General features: G+C 32.1%; 1 protein-coding gene across 1 annotated transcript in view; it reads left to right on the top strand.

Annotated features, from left to right (window-relative positions):
* The window catches only part of NAALAD2 (N-acetylated alpha-linked acidic dipeptidase 2), a 56,713-nt gene that overhangs the window by 13,279 nt on the left and 25,917 nt on the right, over window positions 1-17,517 (top strand). Inside the window, exons 4-13 of the mRNA XM_016153171.2 lie at window positions 1,737-1,838; window positions 2,494-2,619; window positions 4,340-4,526; window positions 7,655-7,748; window positions 8,751-8,849; window positions 13,465-13,550; window positions 13,867-13,986; window positions 14,087-14,169; window positions 16,415-16,478; window positions 17,047-17,114. Coding sequence (XP_016008657.2) covers window positions 1,737-1,838; window positions 2,494-2,619; window positions 4,340-4,526; window positions 7,655-7,748; window positions 8,751-8,849; window positions 13,465-13,550; window positions 13,867-13,986; window positions 14,087-14,169; window positions 16,415-16,478; window positions 17,047-17,114 — 1,029 coding nt within the window. The remainder of the gene's footprint in view (window positions 1-1,736; window positions 1,839-2,493; window positions 2,620-4,339; window positions 4,527-7,654; window positions 7,749-8,750; window positions 8,850-13,464; window positions 13,551-13,866; window positions 13,987-14,086; window positions 14,170-16,414; window positions 16,479-17,046; window positions 17,115-17,517) is intronic.

Here is a 17,517-nt window from a genome sequence, read left to right as displayed (position 1 = left end):
GAGAGAACATAAGGAAAGTTACATGGAGGTGGGAGAAAGCAAGGTGTGGATTTCATTAAGGATAATTAACAAGGTTATGTGCTCTCTTGAGGGTGGTTACTGCTTCTTTCAAAGGTTAACCTAGATGCACAGAAACAATGGACAGGGTTTGCTTAAGGCAAAGATAAACCTTTTACTTAAAAAGTTATATGCCTGGAATATGACCTGCCCAGCTAGGAATTTATGATCAGAACACCACATGGGATTAATTTCCACAGAACTCTTTTTTCATCCATACCAGCCTGGGAGTCAGAGAAGAGTTGATGAGTCATGAAAAATTCTAAAGAGTTAATTAATTACATAGAAAAACAAGATAAGAGAATTCTAGGCAGAAGACAACATTGGCAAAGGCTTGGAGACATGTGCTGGTTTAGTATTATTGAGAGAATTTAAAGATTTTTCTGTATGTAAAGAGTGTAAAATACAGAGTGAGCCATGATAAGGGATAAACCAGAATACAGTTGATCCTTGAACAACATGGGAATTAGGGGTGTCAACCCTTAACCTATGTATAACTTTGACTCCCCAAAACTTCACTACTAAGCCTACTGTTGATTGGAAGCTTTACTGATAGCATAAACAGTGAGGTAACACACTTTTTGTTATATGTATTTTATACTGTATTCTTACAATAAAGTATGCTAGAGAAAATATGTTATTAAGAAAATCGAGATAAAATGCATTGAAAATGTATTTATTGAATGTATTTATTGAAAAAAATCTGCATATGAGTAAATGGATTGCACAGTTCAACTTGTATTGCTCAAGGGTCCACTGTATATGTTTTGGGGACAGGTCATAGAAGGGCTATACACTATCCTAAGGAACTTAGAATTGAATTTCAGTCAATGCAAGCCATTGACAAGTCCTAAGTAATGGAAGTGTGTGCCTAGAGAGGCATTTTAGATAGTTTGGGCAGTCTGTAGATTATACCTACAGAGTCTTAAGATAATAGTCCAGGTAAAAGAAGACAAAGCCCTGAATTAGGATGTTAGCAGGAATGAGGAAGAGGGGTAGATTTGAAAAATACTTAGGAAGCAGTATTGGCAGGATTTGATTAGTGTGATTGCCTGGAGGAAGGAGGTGAGGACAGAGTCCCAGTGTCTGGTGTGTGGCTAGCTAGTGATGCTAATAGTGTTAGAGAATGCAGACCCAGAATCAGCCCTGGAGTGAGAGAAGGTAAATTCCTATCTTGCTATTTTTAGTTTGGACATCCAAGCTGAAATGTGTATCAGGCCCTTAAATATACGAGTCTTGAAAGCTGGGCATTGTAAGCATATGGATAAAATTTTGAGAGTCAGTGAAGGAAGGGAATATAAAATAAGGCTAGCAGTGTACTAGGGACAAAACAAAGAGAAACGTTATTTAAATGCAGAGGGACCCACAAAGAAAGCTGAAAGGAATAGTTAGAAAAGGAAGAGAATCATGGGAGTGCCACCCTTTGAAGCCTGTTTTTATGCTTCATATAGGAGCTTTTGTTTACCTGAGATTGCATGCATTTATAGAAGTTTCTACTATTTTGAAGGCAACAATAATGATAAAGCTCTTTTTTGTTGTTGCCAGTGAAAGTTATTTGTTTAATAACAGAACCTTGTTTCAGGATGCTTAACCTTAAGTGGATACTTGAGGCAAAAATACATTAATCTTCAATAACAATGCAGAATATTTCCAACTTCGTGTGTTTTGATGCTTGCTAGATTTTCAAAACATCATACCTTGAGCCTCTACCAGATGGATATGAGAATGTTACAGATATTGTACCACCATATAATGCTTTCTCAGCCCAAGGCATGCCAGAGGTAAAATAAAAGACATTTTCTTATTCAACTCTTCAAATCTTCCTTTGTTATATAAAATCTCTGTAGAGGACTAAACCAAGATTAGGACGATCATACATCCTGTTCCATACTTTGAAGTTCAGTGCTATGTATACTCTACCTAAAAATAACTTAAGAAAATAATAATTAAAAAAAGGACACCAGAAAAAGAAAGAAAATAAATACGTGAAAATCAGACTGTGTTGAAGCAGATACCACTCTTTGAAATAAAAAAAAGAAAAACATGCCTTTAATTCAGTAAGGACGATATACGTTTTCCGAAGCTTTTTCGTTTGTTCGTAGTCTAACTTCATTACAGATTTATAGATATGATTTTATAGATCATGCCACAGAAATTTTAAAATTAAACATAGTTGGAATTTTAAAATGACTTTTATTATTCTATTTCCAGTGACTCAGTATACACTGATAATTTCTGTAAAGTAAAATACATAGTTTTCTGCATATATTGAAATATTTTCAAACTATGTCCATAGAATCAGCATGGATCTATTTATTAAGTCCAAGCCAAGAAAGATCATTTTCGATGATCCAGTGTCGGGGAGCAAACTTATTCTTTGGTTTTCTCTTTAATTATAGCAGTATTAAGTATTTTTCTCTTTTGTTTTCCCTGCAGGGAGATCTTGTATATGTAAACTATGCTCGTACTGAAGATTTTTTCAAACTTGAAAGAGAAATGGGCATCAATTGCACTGGAAAGATTGTTATTGCAAGATATGGGAAAATCTTCAGAGGAAATAAAGTATTGTTATTTATTTTTCTAGAGGGAAGGAGATAAGAAATATTCAATTAATGTAAATGATTAGCTTGCTTCACAGCTTCCAAAATTGATTTCACTATATATATATATATATATATATATATAATATATATATATATAAATAAATGGTGGACAATATATATATATATATATAGCTATATCCATGGTTGCACAGAAAATCCTTTTATCTTACCTCATATATCTAGAAAAATTATTTTAATAATTTTATTACCAAATAAATATTTGCTTTTTTATTTAATATAAATAAAAGGAAATTTATATAAACTAAAAAAATAAACTCCCCTGCATTACCCAGCTTCATTGCCCTGACATAATTAATCTTAACAGCTCTTTCCAGACCTAATTCTGTAAAATATGAATATAAATATATCTGTCTCTGTACTCATTTTACATACATTATTTTATGAAGAGGGCATCAGTTACTATATATTGTATAACTTTATTTTTTCACTCAGTAATAACTCATGGGTCTTCTTCTGTGGTTCAGTATATAGGACTCTTGATCCATACAACTCGGGTTCTGGTCTAGTCTGGGCTTCTTGTTTTCTAGATCTTTTTCTGCGAGCAAGTTGCTTAATCTCTCTATGTCAGTGTTTCTTCATATATAAAGTAGAAATGCTAATAATAACACTAATCTCTTAGAATCCTCCTTAGTATTAAATAACTTTACATTTGAAAGTACTTCAGGTAGTGACAGGTATTTAGTTTTTTCTATCTGTTTATTAAGTAAATACCTCATTATTTTAGATGACTGCATAGTACTCAGAATTGATAAGCAATTTATTTAACCATTCCTCTGTTGACAGATGATTGGTGTATCTTAAATTTGTTATTACAAATAATTCCATTATGAACACCTTTGTCAAAATGTACTTGAACATTTGTGTGAAGATTTTTTTGTAGTGTAGATTCCTAGGAATTGAATGACTGAGTCGTAATGCATATTATTTCAACATTTTGATGGGCATCATCAAATTATCCTTCAAAAAAGTTGTGACAGATTGTACCCTCTAATATTATGTGAGAGAGCTTTCTGAATATTGGAATACGCTTTAGTTGATCAAATCTGATGATTATCTTTTCCTTTAGTACTTCTGTTAACGAAAAATTCAGTATCATATAGGATAGATTTTCTTATTTGTGGTCAGTTTGGATTACAAAAATGTTTACAAAAACACTGTGAGCAATTTTTCACATAGAATTTTAAATTAGTGTGGTTCTACAAATACTGTGGAATGCTTCCTCTATAATGTGCCAGATCTTTGAGGGTGGACAGTTAAAAGTGATTAACACATGGTCCCACCTTTCAGAAACACCCTCAGTTTAGTAGGGGAGAAAGATATTTAAAAGATATATTTTAAAACATTTTTATCCATCCTAAAACAAAATTTTATTCAAAATATATAAGTATAATGAAAGGAGACATTAATTTTGAAGTTTTAGGGACAATAGGAATGCTTCACAGAAAAGAAGTGATAACTTGTTTGAAGTTGTATAGAATAAATGAGAGTTATTAGGTCTACCAAGAGAAATTGTATTCAAGGCAAAGAGAACAAAATGAGTAACAGCATGATAAAAAGCACTGTTTAAATTTCCTAACATTATGAAATTGATTTTCTCTTAGATGAATAAGTCAACCATTTGCCATTTTTACATCACGGGTTGCACATTGCTCCTGCAGGTTAAAAATGCCATGTCAGCAGGAGCCATAGGAATCATCCTGTACTCAGATCCAGCTGACTACTCTGCCCCTGAAGTACAACCATATCCCAAAGGATGGAACCTTCCTGGAACTGCAGCCCAGAGAGGGAATGTGTTAAATTCGAATGGTGCCGGTGATCCGCTCACTCCAGGCTATCCAGCTAAAGGTAATGGATGAGCCTGCCATGGTCCATTTTTGCAGAAATACTACCTTCCCTTATAGAAGATATAAAAGCAGGCATCTACAGGATAACAGTAAAACTGTGTGCAGTTATAATATTTTGGATTACTATTGCTAGGAATTCAGAGATATTTCCCTTGTATTACTTTAGTTTTAAATTTTCATGAGTTGTAGACATGGAGAAGGGAAGGTCAGCTCAATTCTCTCTCTAACTTTAGTAGAGGTTCAGAAACACAGAGTCTCATATCAAAGTAATACTGCTCTTATCAAACTAGAATATAGGGTTTCTGAATTGACTAGTGATTTTATCCTTCTCTAGATCATACATTTCTATACTTAAAAATGAGTTCTTTATTATTTAATATGTAAAATGTGAATTTTTTTGTGTCATTTTATGAAATGTGAAAACCATCTCCATGATCAGGATAACGAACATATCTATTACCCAAAAGAGCTTTCTCTCTTCTCTTTGTAATGGCTCCCTCTTAACCCTTCCTGCCTCTACCTACCCCCTGCCAATCCCTAGACAACCACTGATCTGCTTTCTGTCAGCATATTTATTTTGAAGTCTATCCATGTTGATCTGTGTCAACAGTTCATTCCTTTTTTGCTGAGTAGCATTCCATTGAATAGATATATTACAGCTTGTTTATTCATTTACTTGTTGATGGAAATTTGGATTGTTTTCAATTTGGAGGCTATTACACATAAAGCTACTTTGAACGGTTGTATACAAGTCTCTTTGTATACTTTTATTATTCTTGAGTACTGACATAGAACTAGAATGGCTGGATAATATGATAGTGGTATGTTTAACTTTCTAAGACACTTTCAAATTGTTTTTTAAAGTGGTTGTATCATTTTACATTTCAGCAGCAGTGTAAGAATATTCCAGTTGTGACATCCTTGCCAACATTTAGTATGTCAATTTTTAACAATATATTCTAATAGAAATGTAAGTTCTCCAAGTTCCAATTCTTTTTCAAGGTTTTTGTGATTATTCTAGGTCAATTCCATGTGAATTTTAGAACCAGTTTACCAATTTCCACCGAAAAGCCTCCTGAGGGGTTGAACAGTCTATAGATCAGTTTGGGGAGAATTGATATTTTAAAAATAAATAAATAGTGGCTCTTCAGCTCCCTGAACGTGGTAACAACTCTTCATTTACTTAGGTATTCTTTAATTTCTCTCAGCATGTTTGAAGTTTCACTTCACAGATCATGCATATCTATTTTCACATTTATCCATAAGAATTTCATAGTTTTATGCTATCTTAAATTACATTTTAAGTTTCAGTTTCCATTTGTTTATTGCTAGTAAGTAGAAATACTATTGCATTTCTAAAGTAAATATATTGATTGTATATCCTGCAAACTTGTTAAACTCATTAATTAGTTTTACTGGGTTTTTGTAGATTCTATCAGTTTTTACACAGATGATCATGTCACCTGCAAATAAAAAACATTTCCTTTGTTTCCAACCTGATGCCTTTTATTTCTTTTTGTCTTATTATATTGGCTAATACTTCTAGTATATTCCTGAAAAAAGTTGTTAGAGCAGATATCCTTGCCTTGTTCCTGCCCCAAGGAGAAGTCTTTTTCTGTTAAGTATGTTTTTTATAGATTATTTTTGTTAGATTGAGGAAGATGATTTCTATGCTAATGTGATAAGAGTTTTTATCTTAGCACATATATCTATGAATAATATTGAATTTTATCAAATGCTTTTACTACATCTATTGAAATGATCATAAGTCATTATTATTTTATTAAGTTGCACTGATTGATTTTTGAAAGTTATACCAAAATTTCCATTCTGGGATAAACTTCACTTGGTCACAATGTATTATCCTTTCATATATTGTGGGCATATTGTTGGATTTGTGTTAAAATGTTGTTAAGAGTATATGTGTCTTGAGTTACAGGGATATTAGCCTATAGATTTATTATAATATCTCTGTCTCATTTTGGTATCAGAGTAATATTGGCCTCATGGATTGAGTTAGGAACTATTTTATCATCTTCATTTTTTATGCAAGAGTTTATAAGAATGAGTTTGGTTTTGTCTATAAATGTTTGGTAGAATTCCCCAGCAAATATATCTAGGCCTGAAGTTTTCTTTGTAGGAATACTTTTAACTGTAAATTCAATTTCTTTAATAGCTATATGGCTGTTCAGGCTATGTATTTATTATTGAGTGAGCTTTGGTAGTTTGTGTCTTTCAAGGATTTTGTCTATTTCATCTAAGTTATTGAATTTATGGGTATAGAGTTGTTTATAATATTATGTTATTTTTTTTTTGTTTGTAGGTACTAGAGTGATATCTCTTCTTTATTTTAGATACTAGCAATTTGTCTTTTTTCTTTTTTCCTGATGTCTTGCTAGAGATTTATCAGTTTTATTGATCTTCTCAAAGGACCAACTTTACATTTTATTGATAATCTCTTATCATTTTTTTTCCTATTTCTTAGATTTCTGCTCTGATCTTTATTATGTTCCTTTTCTTGTTTTTCCTCATTTACTCTTGGTTGTCTAATTTCTTAAGGTGGATCTGATATCATTTGTCCCTTTTTCTAAGATAGGTATTTTAATATTATACAGTTCTGTTTTGGCTAAAAGCCAAAGTCCCAGTGAGATTTTTAAGCCTGTCAATATTTTTCAGTCTTTCTTTAAAGAAAATACAGTGTTTGAATAAGATCTTTATCATGTATTCCAAAGAGATCATAAATTCCTCTTAATTTTTTTTATAGTTATTTCTAGTTTCCGATTATGGGACATATTTTTCAGACATCTGGTTAATTGAAACTTCTCTAAGGATTCAAGATATGCTTGAGGAAATAAATATTCCTGTAAAATTCAAGAGAATTATGTGAAATGTCGAAACAAATTTGAGAATTTATAATACCTATAATTGATTTTATCTTAAAATGTAAATGGTTTAATTTCTTACTGTTGAATTAAATAGACCATATTAGATAAAATAAACTGACTTTAGTGGAACTTTACATTTTGTATATAATGTTAAACCTATAGCAAATCTGAAATAGTAATAAAAAAATTTCCTTATGCCCCTCGCTCAGATTCTGTTTTCATATTATGCAATTGATTTTTGCAGAGTACTCCTTTAGACTTGACGTTGAAGAAGGAGTGGGAATGCCCAAAATTCCTGTACATCCCATTGGCTATAATGATGCAGAAATATTATTACGGTATAGTTTTCTTATTGGATATGAGATTAAGATATTTTGCACTAATGTGTTCATTTTTTCTTCTAAAATCAATGTAATTTTGCTAGTAGTAGAGTCTTGTAGCTTAAGCTCCTGAAACAGGAGTAGCAGAGCACACCTTTTTTATTTTCCTCCATGAGAGCAGTCAGTTTAGTGACGAAGAAAACATTACTTTGTTTTGCTACACATGAGTCCCAAAAGCAAAACTAAGTTCAAAGTAAAAATACTGATTTGAGATTTTTCAAGTAGTTGGATTTTCTTACACTTCATTTGATATCCATACTTAATCTGCATTTTAAAAATATAATAATGACTACCACTTAGTAAATGTGTGAACTTGGACTACTTACTCATTCTTTCTCTGATTCAGTTTCCCTATCTTTAAAATGAAGACAGAAATAATTTCTCCCTTATAGAGTTATTACAAGTACATGAGATCATTCATGTAAAGTATCTAGAATACAGTAAACTTTCAATAAATGTTTTCTATTGTATGTAGTCTAACTAATGTTCTTTTTCAAATATACTGATGTATATTTTTAAAAAATGTCTGTACAATACAATTTAATAATTACTTTATGAGTGCCTACTGTGTAATGAGCAGCTTCTCTAGAAATTCATTTCTTCTTAACAGTCATGTATTTCACATCTTCAGGGTTTCTTGTATCTAATGCATCCCTACATAGATATAGCGAAAAGTAAGGAAGCCAAAGCTTCCCTTTCCTCTCACTATTTTGTTTTATTTTAATCCTTAGCTCTTATCACTAACACATGAAATACTTTGCTTATATATCTCAGTTATGGCTCTCTAACTAAGTTCTAAGCTCCACAAGTGAAGGGAGTTTTGATAGTACCTGGCACTTGGTAAATGCTCAATAAATATTTGTTAAATGTATGAATGAAATAGCTCATTGTCATACTTCATGATTTTTTCTAAGAAATTGTGCTCAGCATTTTTCTGCCATTTTCATTTTCTCTTGCTAGCCATATGGGAGGAACTGCTCCACCAGATGACAGCTGGAAGGGAAGTCTGAATGTGAATTACAATATTGGGCCTGGCTTCATAGGGCATGATTCCTTCAGGTAATTTTACATTACTTTAATAGCCTGAAAAAGTTTTATATGTTTAATGGGAAAATATCAAGATAACTGTTCTGCCAAGTATATTTTGCTTATCTTCTTTTTCCTCATTTTTTCATAATGAGTAAACATCTTATGTCGCTTCAGAAGTACTTAGAGAATGATGTATAAAATTTCTTCTGATAGTGGTACTACAACATTTATTCTATAATGTCTCAAAAATTACTATACCTGAGTTATAGGTTTAACCTTTAACTTCCCTTTTAGTTAAAGTTTTAAAACAGTTTTTATATAACTTTCAAAATGTTACACATGTGGAAACTTGTCAAAATATGGCGGAATGAGAGCTGTCCCCACATCTCTCCCCTTGAAACAACAATAAGCTGAACATCTACAACTCAACAAAAGCACCCAAACTGCACACCAGCACGTCTGAATGTGGGATCTGTGCATAAGAGCTACCACAGGTCAGAACCCTGGGTGTCACGCAGTGGACTGGGAGAAACAAAGAAGCTGCCTCTCATAGCCTTGTAGGAGGAGGAGAAGGGAAGAAGGTATGGTGAGTGACCAGAACAGCCCTGCCTAGGAAAGCTGTGAGCTCCATGCAGCCAGCGGCAATGCCCAGGCATCAGTTCAGAAGGCAGAGAAATGGAGATGGCAGAAAAGCAGGGATGGCAGAGATTTTTACCAGCTGCAGTTGCAAAACTGAGGCTGAGCTGCAGCCCCCGTCCCCCAACCCAGAGGGCCCCTCCCCCCATACCCTTCAAGATGGAATGGCACAGAGGCACAGGGGAATCTGAGCAAACACTACCAAAACTGTTGCTAATACTGACAGGAACTGAGACTGAGGGTAGCGAGTGTGATTAAACATTCATAAGGGAAAAAAAGATATTATTAAGACTCTATATAAAGCAAGAGTCTTAGATGCCACCTGCTGGAAACCAAAAGAAAAACACCTTATTGCAACAGACTAGGGACCATTTTAAAATAAATCTTTCTGAGGAAAAAAAAGCAAAACATACTTCCATTAATACCCAGGCGAAGAAATAGTCCATTAAACAGCATGAACAACCAAGGTGACAAGGCATGACAAAAAGAAAGAGAAAAATCTCTAGAAAATAAGTTTACAGATATAGAAATATGTGACTTAAATGACAGAGAATTCAGGGTGGTACTTCTCAGTGAGATCCAAAATGTATCATATCAACAGTTTCAAGAACTGAAAAAAACAACTAGATGAGCAGAATGAGTTCTTTAGCAAGGAGATTGAAATCCTCAAAAAGAACCAAATAGACCTTCTGGAGATGAAGAACACACTGCAAGAGTTGAAAAATGAAATAACGAGCTTGGGAAATAGAGTCAACGAAATGGAGGAAAGGATCAGTGATATAGAAGACAGAAATCTAGAAATAACTCAGAAGGAAGAAGAGACAAAATCTTACACATGTGAAACGTTAGGCTAACTTAAGGTAAAGGAGTAAAAGAAAGAAAGGAGGCAACACTTACTCATCACTTACTGTGTGGGTGGGTTAAATGAATTAAAATGGGCAAGTGCATGAGTATTGTAGGGCTCAATACACTTATCATTTTAATTTTTATTAATGCATAGCGCTGTTGCAAAGGAGGAGTGATCACAGGGTATGGATTCATTGAGCTTAATTTTACAGAAAAAGTTTTCCACTGGATTGAGGCAGGCAGGAAGTGCCAACTAGAGAGATCAGCTTGAACAGAGTTGTGAAACAACATGTTGTTATTAGAACTTTAAGTCATTTTATTTGCCTGAAATGTAGAGAGAAAGGGAAATGTAACACTGATAAATCAGAGAAGATATAGCTATTTTTATGAAATCAAAATTATTATATCAGTTTTGTTTGCTGACAGTTTACCTTAACAATGTAATCTTGGGTTCGTAGAGTGTTTTTTACTTTCCATAATTTATTTTTCATTTCAGAACTTTTACACTATTAGTTCAATTTTCTTATTTTCCAGGAATTTTAGATTTTTTAAAAAAATATATAAGTGCTTATTTATCTCTATAATTCAATCAGAAAGGGGTAACTTTAATATAAGAAATTTTATTGTATAATTTATTAATACCCTCCAGAGGCAGGAAAACATATACAATGAAAGATAAAGGACTTTCTGATTTTCAAACAGAAACAAATACAGAAAACAGAATATATAGTTTCAGTTCTAGTCAGTCACAGTTCAAGAGAAAACTCAAAAACATAAAACTTCTCTGGTCACGATACCAAAAAGCTGTTTACCTTTTACTATAGACACAAAACTCTTAGTTGACTTGAGCTCAAAACAAACACACAAATTAAGAAAATTGCTAAAAACCACATATTTTGTGTATCTCATCCCCAAAAGATCTTGATAATTTATTAATCCATTTGCAGAGATTACTAAATTACAAAACATGAATTCAAATTCCTAACCATTGCTGCCACCAATGGGGAATAACTTATCTACATAAACAAGCTAGAAACATAAAACACATAATTATTAGAAAAAAATAAGTGATACAGAGAGTCAGCAAAGTTAAAATTTTATTGCTACTTGGGATTTTACCTCTGAGAACCAAAAGAAGAAATGTCTGGGTTTAAGTTCCCCATAGCTGATCTGTGAGATGAATCCATTGTACACCTCAGTGGGATCCAAAAATGATAAAAGGTGATTTTTTTTTTAAAGTAAAACTATTCTTCTTATACAAATACAAAATAAAATGTGTCCAAAACTGTATTAATTAATAAGGTAACCTGAAAGGAGTTAAAATTAGCTCAAAGGAAAATTCAAAGTCGATACAAAAAATCAGCTCATTAGCAAGGGTGAAAAACTGATTCAATAGCAGAACTGATTTCTTCCACGCTAGGGGAGGGAAGTCAGTTGAATATTCACTAGACAGATTGTACATTTCAGTGAACATGAGTTATTTGCATTATTGTCATGTGTCTACAGATTAAATTCTGTCTCTAGAAAGTTGTAAAATCATCTGGTTAAAGACAATGATAGGCAGACAGGCAGGAGAAAGGAAGGAAGAAAGAACTCTGATGCATGAACTAAGGTCTTTCTCAATTTTTCCTTACAGGAGAATATTCATTTTACAAATACTTTTTGAGCATTAGCTATACCCCAGGCATCATTCTGGATACTGTGGCTTCAGCAGAGAACAAAACATTCAAAAATTCCTGCCCTGTGGAGCTTCTATTCTAGAATTCAGTTTATTTGGAACATGATGAGTTTGAAATCATGATAGGACAAACAAGTAGATATTTAGGCATTTCTGGAGTCAGTGATACTAAAACCTAGAAAGGCATAAGGATTAAAGATGTGGATGAGTTTCTTGGAGAATCTGAGCAGATAGCTTATGTTTATTTTCATTAAATTTCTTTTTATTAAAAAATTAAAAAGTATAGATTTTTTGCTTAGTCCTCATTGTTACATTCTTTCATTTTCTTCATTTAATGAATAATATCGATGAATTTGGGTTTCTTATCAATAGATCTTAGGCTCATATTTTTAGAAACACTATGTTATACAATGTTTCTACTTTTCTGCTATTAAGTTTTAGCAGCAGCAGAAACAAATTCTTTACTTAATGTCTTAAAATGAAAAGACTACCCATTGGTTGGTTTTTTCCCATAGGCACTTTTAGTCGAATATTGCACATGAATTAAATATGCATTTGGAAGTACAATATACTTTTGGAGGGAAAAACCAGAATCTGCACTTGACAATATACAGGTTTTGACAGCTTGGTAGTTCTTCCATGAAAATTGAACCATAGATTAGAAACTGCTGGGATCCCCTGCCCCCAAGTCCCTGCCAATAGATAAAGCCTTATTTGGGTCCCTTGTGAAAAAGAGGCTCAAAAGTTTCCATGTCATTTTGGATTCATGAAATGTGAATAATTTTTTTTTCTCTCTGAGCTTGATTATATTTCCCCTTGAATTCCACTTTGGTTGATTGTAATTCATGAATGAATATTTAAAAGGCAGGCTCTGATCAGAATCAACAGTGATGGCCTGGAAGTTTCATTATATGGTTGTCACACATTTTAGCAGGTGTTTCTAAAATTCTCATTTTAACAATAGAGTTTTATTATGCTTCTTTCAGGCAGCAATTAGGCAGCCCTTTAACTGATATACTACTACAATTATCTTGTAGCAGTTAATGTAAATACAAGAACACATTAAAAATAGGCTTATTTCTTCTTAAATACATAATGAGCTGTCTTTCTTATTTTTGGAATTAAGTATATTTAAAATTTTAGAATACTCAAGACATTAAATAATATTTGAATTTAAAAGAAATTATCAACGATATAGCTGTGAGGGAGGAGGAATTTAAAATATTGACATTCAGTTTTTAAAAATTTTATTTTAAGGGCATGTTTAGTACTCAGGAGTAAAATGTCATGATGTCTGCAACTTACTTGCAAATATTAATATTTAACAATATTAACAATTATTGAATTTAAGTGGTGGATATATGGAAATTCATTGAATTATCATAGAGTTTTCTGTACTTTTGAGATTTTTCATAATTAAACACTGGAAGAATTCTGTTAGACATGATGCTCTATGTGAAATAATTTATTTCATTTAAATTCTAGGAAGGTTAAAATGCATGTTCATAACATCAATAAAATTACAAGGATTTATAATGTAATTGGAACCATCAGAGGATCTGTGGAACCCGGTGAGTCAGAGAATTTTTAAAAACACTTTGTTTTTACAAAGATTAAAAGAGTAAGAGAAGATAAATTTTACTCTACAATTGAATTTCTTTTTTTTTTTGGACTGAAATGAAACAACTAAATTTGAAAAAAAAAAAAACAAAAGAAAGAAAGAAAGAAAGAAAGAAAAGTACCAGTCTAAAAGAAGACTCTGGGTATATATAGTTTTATTTTTTTCTATGGAGGAAACTCAAGGAAGAAGTTGAATTTAAAAACATAAATTGTAACTATTTATAATGCACTCAAAATTGTAGTTCTTTTAAACACATTGTTTTCCAGACAGGTATGTTATTCTGGGAGGTCATCGGGACTCCTGGGTGTTTGGAGGTATTGACCCAACCACTGGGACTGCTGTTTTGCAAGAAATTGTTCAGAGTTTTGGAAAGATGATGAGTAGAGGTAAATAATGTTTCTTTGGTAGGTACTGAAAAAAACTGACTCACTTTTCTTTTATTTTAAGGTAGGTGTACCTAACTATGTATGTTAACAATGCTTACAGGTTGGAGACCCAGAAGAACTATCATTTTTGCCAGCTGGGATGCAGAAGAATTTGGACTTCTGGGTTCCACAGAATGGGCTGAGGTAAATTAGACAAAGAAAGTTTTATTTTCTTGGTCAACAGGGGAAAAAATATATGTATCTCAGGCTGACAAACAGATTCCATTACTTAATATGGTTTTAATTTGGAGAAAAAGAAAATTTAAGAACTGGAGTTTGTTTTTACTTTCGCATTAGTTTGGCAAAACAGAAGAACCTCTTAATTACTCAGCTACAAACAAATTTATTTGTTGTCAAAATATTTTAGTTTCTCTTTGTATTTGTTTTAAGTAAGAAAAATCTGTAAGTTCAGAAAATAGTCAAAACCAGCAAGCTGTTTCTGACAAGTGAATTGACTTATCTTAAAACTTATACATATCCCTAGAGTTAATTTTCAAGTTTTTGAAGTTTCCATGGAATTCTTCTATCTAAGAAAACATAAGATGTGCTGTTAAGATGACTTGACTTTGATTATAATTTCACGTTTACAGATTTATATAAAATTGCAACCCTAGGTATATTTTACCATTCACAAAAATACTTTATTGTTTAGTATTAGATGATAATTTAGTAAATAGAATTATTTTAGGAAATTGCCTTACTTTAGAGTTTCCAAGATTTATTTTTTCTTCAGATATGATTCATTTTCATTTGTGACTGGCTCTTAATGTTTTATACTTGAAGTGTCTCTCTTAGGGCCACCTTCTTTCATCTTTTTCCATTAGCCTCTCTGCTGAGTAACTCTAAGCTGTTAAATGTACAAAGTAAGCTCATTTTTATAAAGGTGGACACAATATCAATACTTATTCTCCCTTCACCATGCTCTATTTATCTTTTATAAGTCCGGATTTTATAAGGTTGTTTCAAAGCATGTTATACATTTCTTGACATTGTCTCTAGTTCTTATAATGCTTTCCTCCTGACTCATTTCCTCTTACTTTACTTTAAAATAATATGAATCAAATCAATATGGGGGTAAAATCACACACACAATTGTTTATCATTTATTCTTTTATTCCATTTATATTGCACAGTTTTATTACATTAGTATGATGAACATGCATTTTTGAAGTAGACTATTTAGATCAATCAAATTTCATTTATTATGGTTGTTTACTTTTAGAAATATGTGATTTCTTATGAAAACATGTCTATATAAATACATGACTGCTTCTATAATTTTAGCAGCTTAAAGATAAAAGGAATCTCAGATATAAAATAATATGTTTTGCATTAATTCAAATACATATGGGTTGAAAGACAATTTCAACACTTTTTAGTTTTCTACCAGAATCTTTATCATATTCAACAGCATACTTTCTGTTAAATAAATTAAGGAATCTTCCTTATTTCTAATGTAAATCTGTTCTAATAGAAACTCTGATTCTATCTGTATGGCCGAGGCAACTATCATCTGGCCTGTGGGGGCAGATGCAGAGAAGTGGTAGTCCTCATTTGTGCCATAAACTCTCACAGCTTTAAATGTTTTTTTGAAAATCTCTTTTAAATAACATGTTCTTACAAGGTAGCAAGCTAGAAAGAGAAGTAAAGGGTGCTCTTAGCATATTCCTCCTATCTGTGTGTGATTTTAGTCTTTATTTTTCGTGTGTGTGTGTGTGTGTGTGTGTGTGTGTGTGTGTGTGTGAGAGAGAGAGAGAGAGAGAGAGAGAGAGAGAGAGAGAGAAATTCAGTCAGTCAGTCAGTATAGTGTTTGTCCTAATGACCTTCCTTCTTCCCCTCTAGTTTTTCCTCTGTCCTCCTCTCCTTTTCTTCACCATATTTTCTCTTAAAAAAATAAACAGAAATTTTCCATTTTTTTGCTTTTAAAATGATACATTTATTTGAGTATCCAGTATCAATGGGTCTCTCAAACTTCAATGTATGCTAGGATTGCCAGGGATACCTTTTAGAAAATACAGATTTCCAGGTATGTCAGCAAGTCTTATTCAGTAGATCAGGGGTGGGACCCAGGATCTGGGAGTCTTGATCTTTCATATTCTGGTTCTGAGATTTAAGGACCCACACTTTGAAAATACTTTTTCTCTGGGGCTCCTTGCTATTGCTATAAATAATAACTACGGCATGATATTTTCCTTTTTTGTTTTAATTGCTTTAATATTGTCAACCAACCTGTTATTAACATTTTCTCAGAAATTATGGTCCAAGACATAGGTATTTATTTATAAAGATATCTGCAACCACTTTCATACTAAATTAATTTGCTTATTTTGTTTACATTCCTACGATTGTAAGTACTGTGAATTAAGTAACAACTTTGCTTCAACTATAGGAGAACGCAAAAACACTCCAGGAGAGGAGCATTGCTTACATTAACTCAGATTCATCAATAGAAGGTAAATTTTATTTCAGACTGATATTAAACAGTATATCATATTTTAAGTCTGTAAATTCCAACTTATAAACTACCTAAGATTATTCTCTTTATATAAGATGCCTCAATAATACCTTCATTTCCATTTTACCAGAGAAAATCATTATGATTCAAATGAATCAATGATTCATAACTAAGCTATTGATCCTAATTTTTTAAGTATATTTATCATATTAGATTACTATTTAAAACTCTAGTATTAACCACATTCTTGCCGTGTAGGTATTAAAAGAATTTGCTAAAAAATTTTACAATTTACAAATATTTTACAATTTCATACAGAAATACTTTCTGTATTGGTACAAATTTTGAAATAAGCACACATACACAGAGAAAAGCACAACCTGCAGACTTTCTTTTGAACCTCACATGTGACATTTGTGTCTCTAGGCTTTCACTGTATTTTGATTGAATGATGTCTTCTATTTGAAGTCCGTTATATCTTATTTATAATTAGAAAATAAAGTTAGAATTAAACATAGATTGGAATTTCATTTGGAAATATTAAAATACTCTGTTTTATATTTCAGGCAATTATACTCTCAGAGTTGACTGTACACCCCTTCTTTACCAATTGGTGTATAAACTGACAAAAGAGGTACATAAATAGATCTGTCTTAATATTTTATGATGAGTGAATAAGTACATAATACTTGTTTTCTTAGCAGTACTTATTTTTAAATGATGACAGACATAGCTCGTTTGTATAAATAACAAGCCAGAACAAAATCTCTAACACACTATGTGACATTACAATGAAGATAGTATTGTTCATTTCTCTGTTCTAATAATAGTTCTTATTAATAGTTCTTATGTGTACTATGTAATTTCATCTGGTAGAGGCATTTTGATATAACAGAAAGAACACTGAGCTGGAATGGAGAAAACTTGCCTTGGCTAATCATTCATTCATTCAATAAATATTGAGTGATTACTAGATATCAGACCCTCTAAAATGAATTCTAGCAGCAACAATGATAAGATGACAAGGTCACTGAATC

The sequence above is a fragment of the Rousettus aegyptiacus genome, unplaced genomic scaffold (genome assembly GCF_014176215.1).
Source record: "Rousettus aegyptiacus isolate mRouAeg1 unplaced genomic scaffold, mRouAeg1.p scaffold_m13_p_5, whole genome shotgun sequence".
NCBI classification, from domain to species: Eukaryota; Metazoa; Chordata; class Mammalia; order Chiroptera; family Pteropodidae; genus Rousettus; species Rousettus aegyptiacus.
This window is presented reverse-complemented; position numbering and strand designations above follow the sequence as displayed.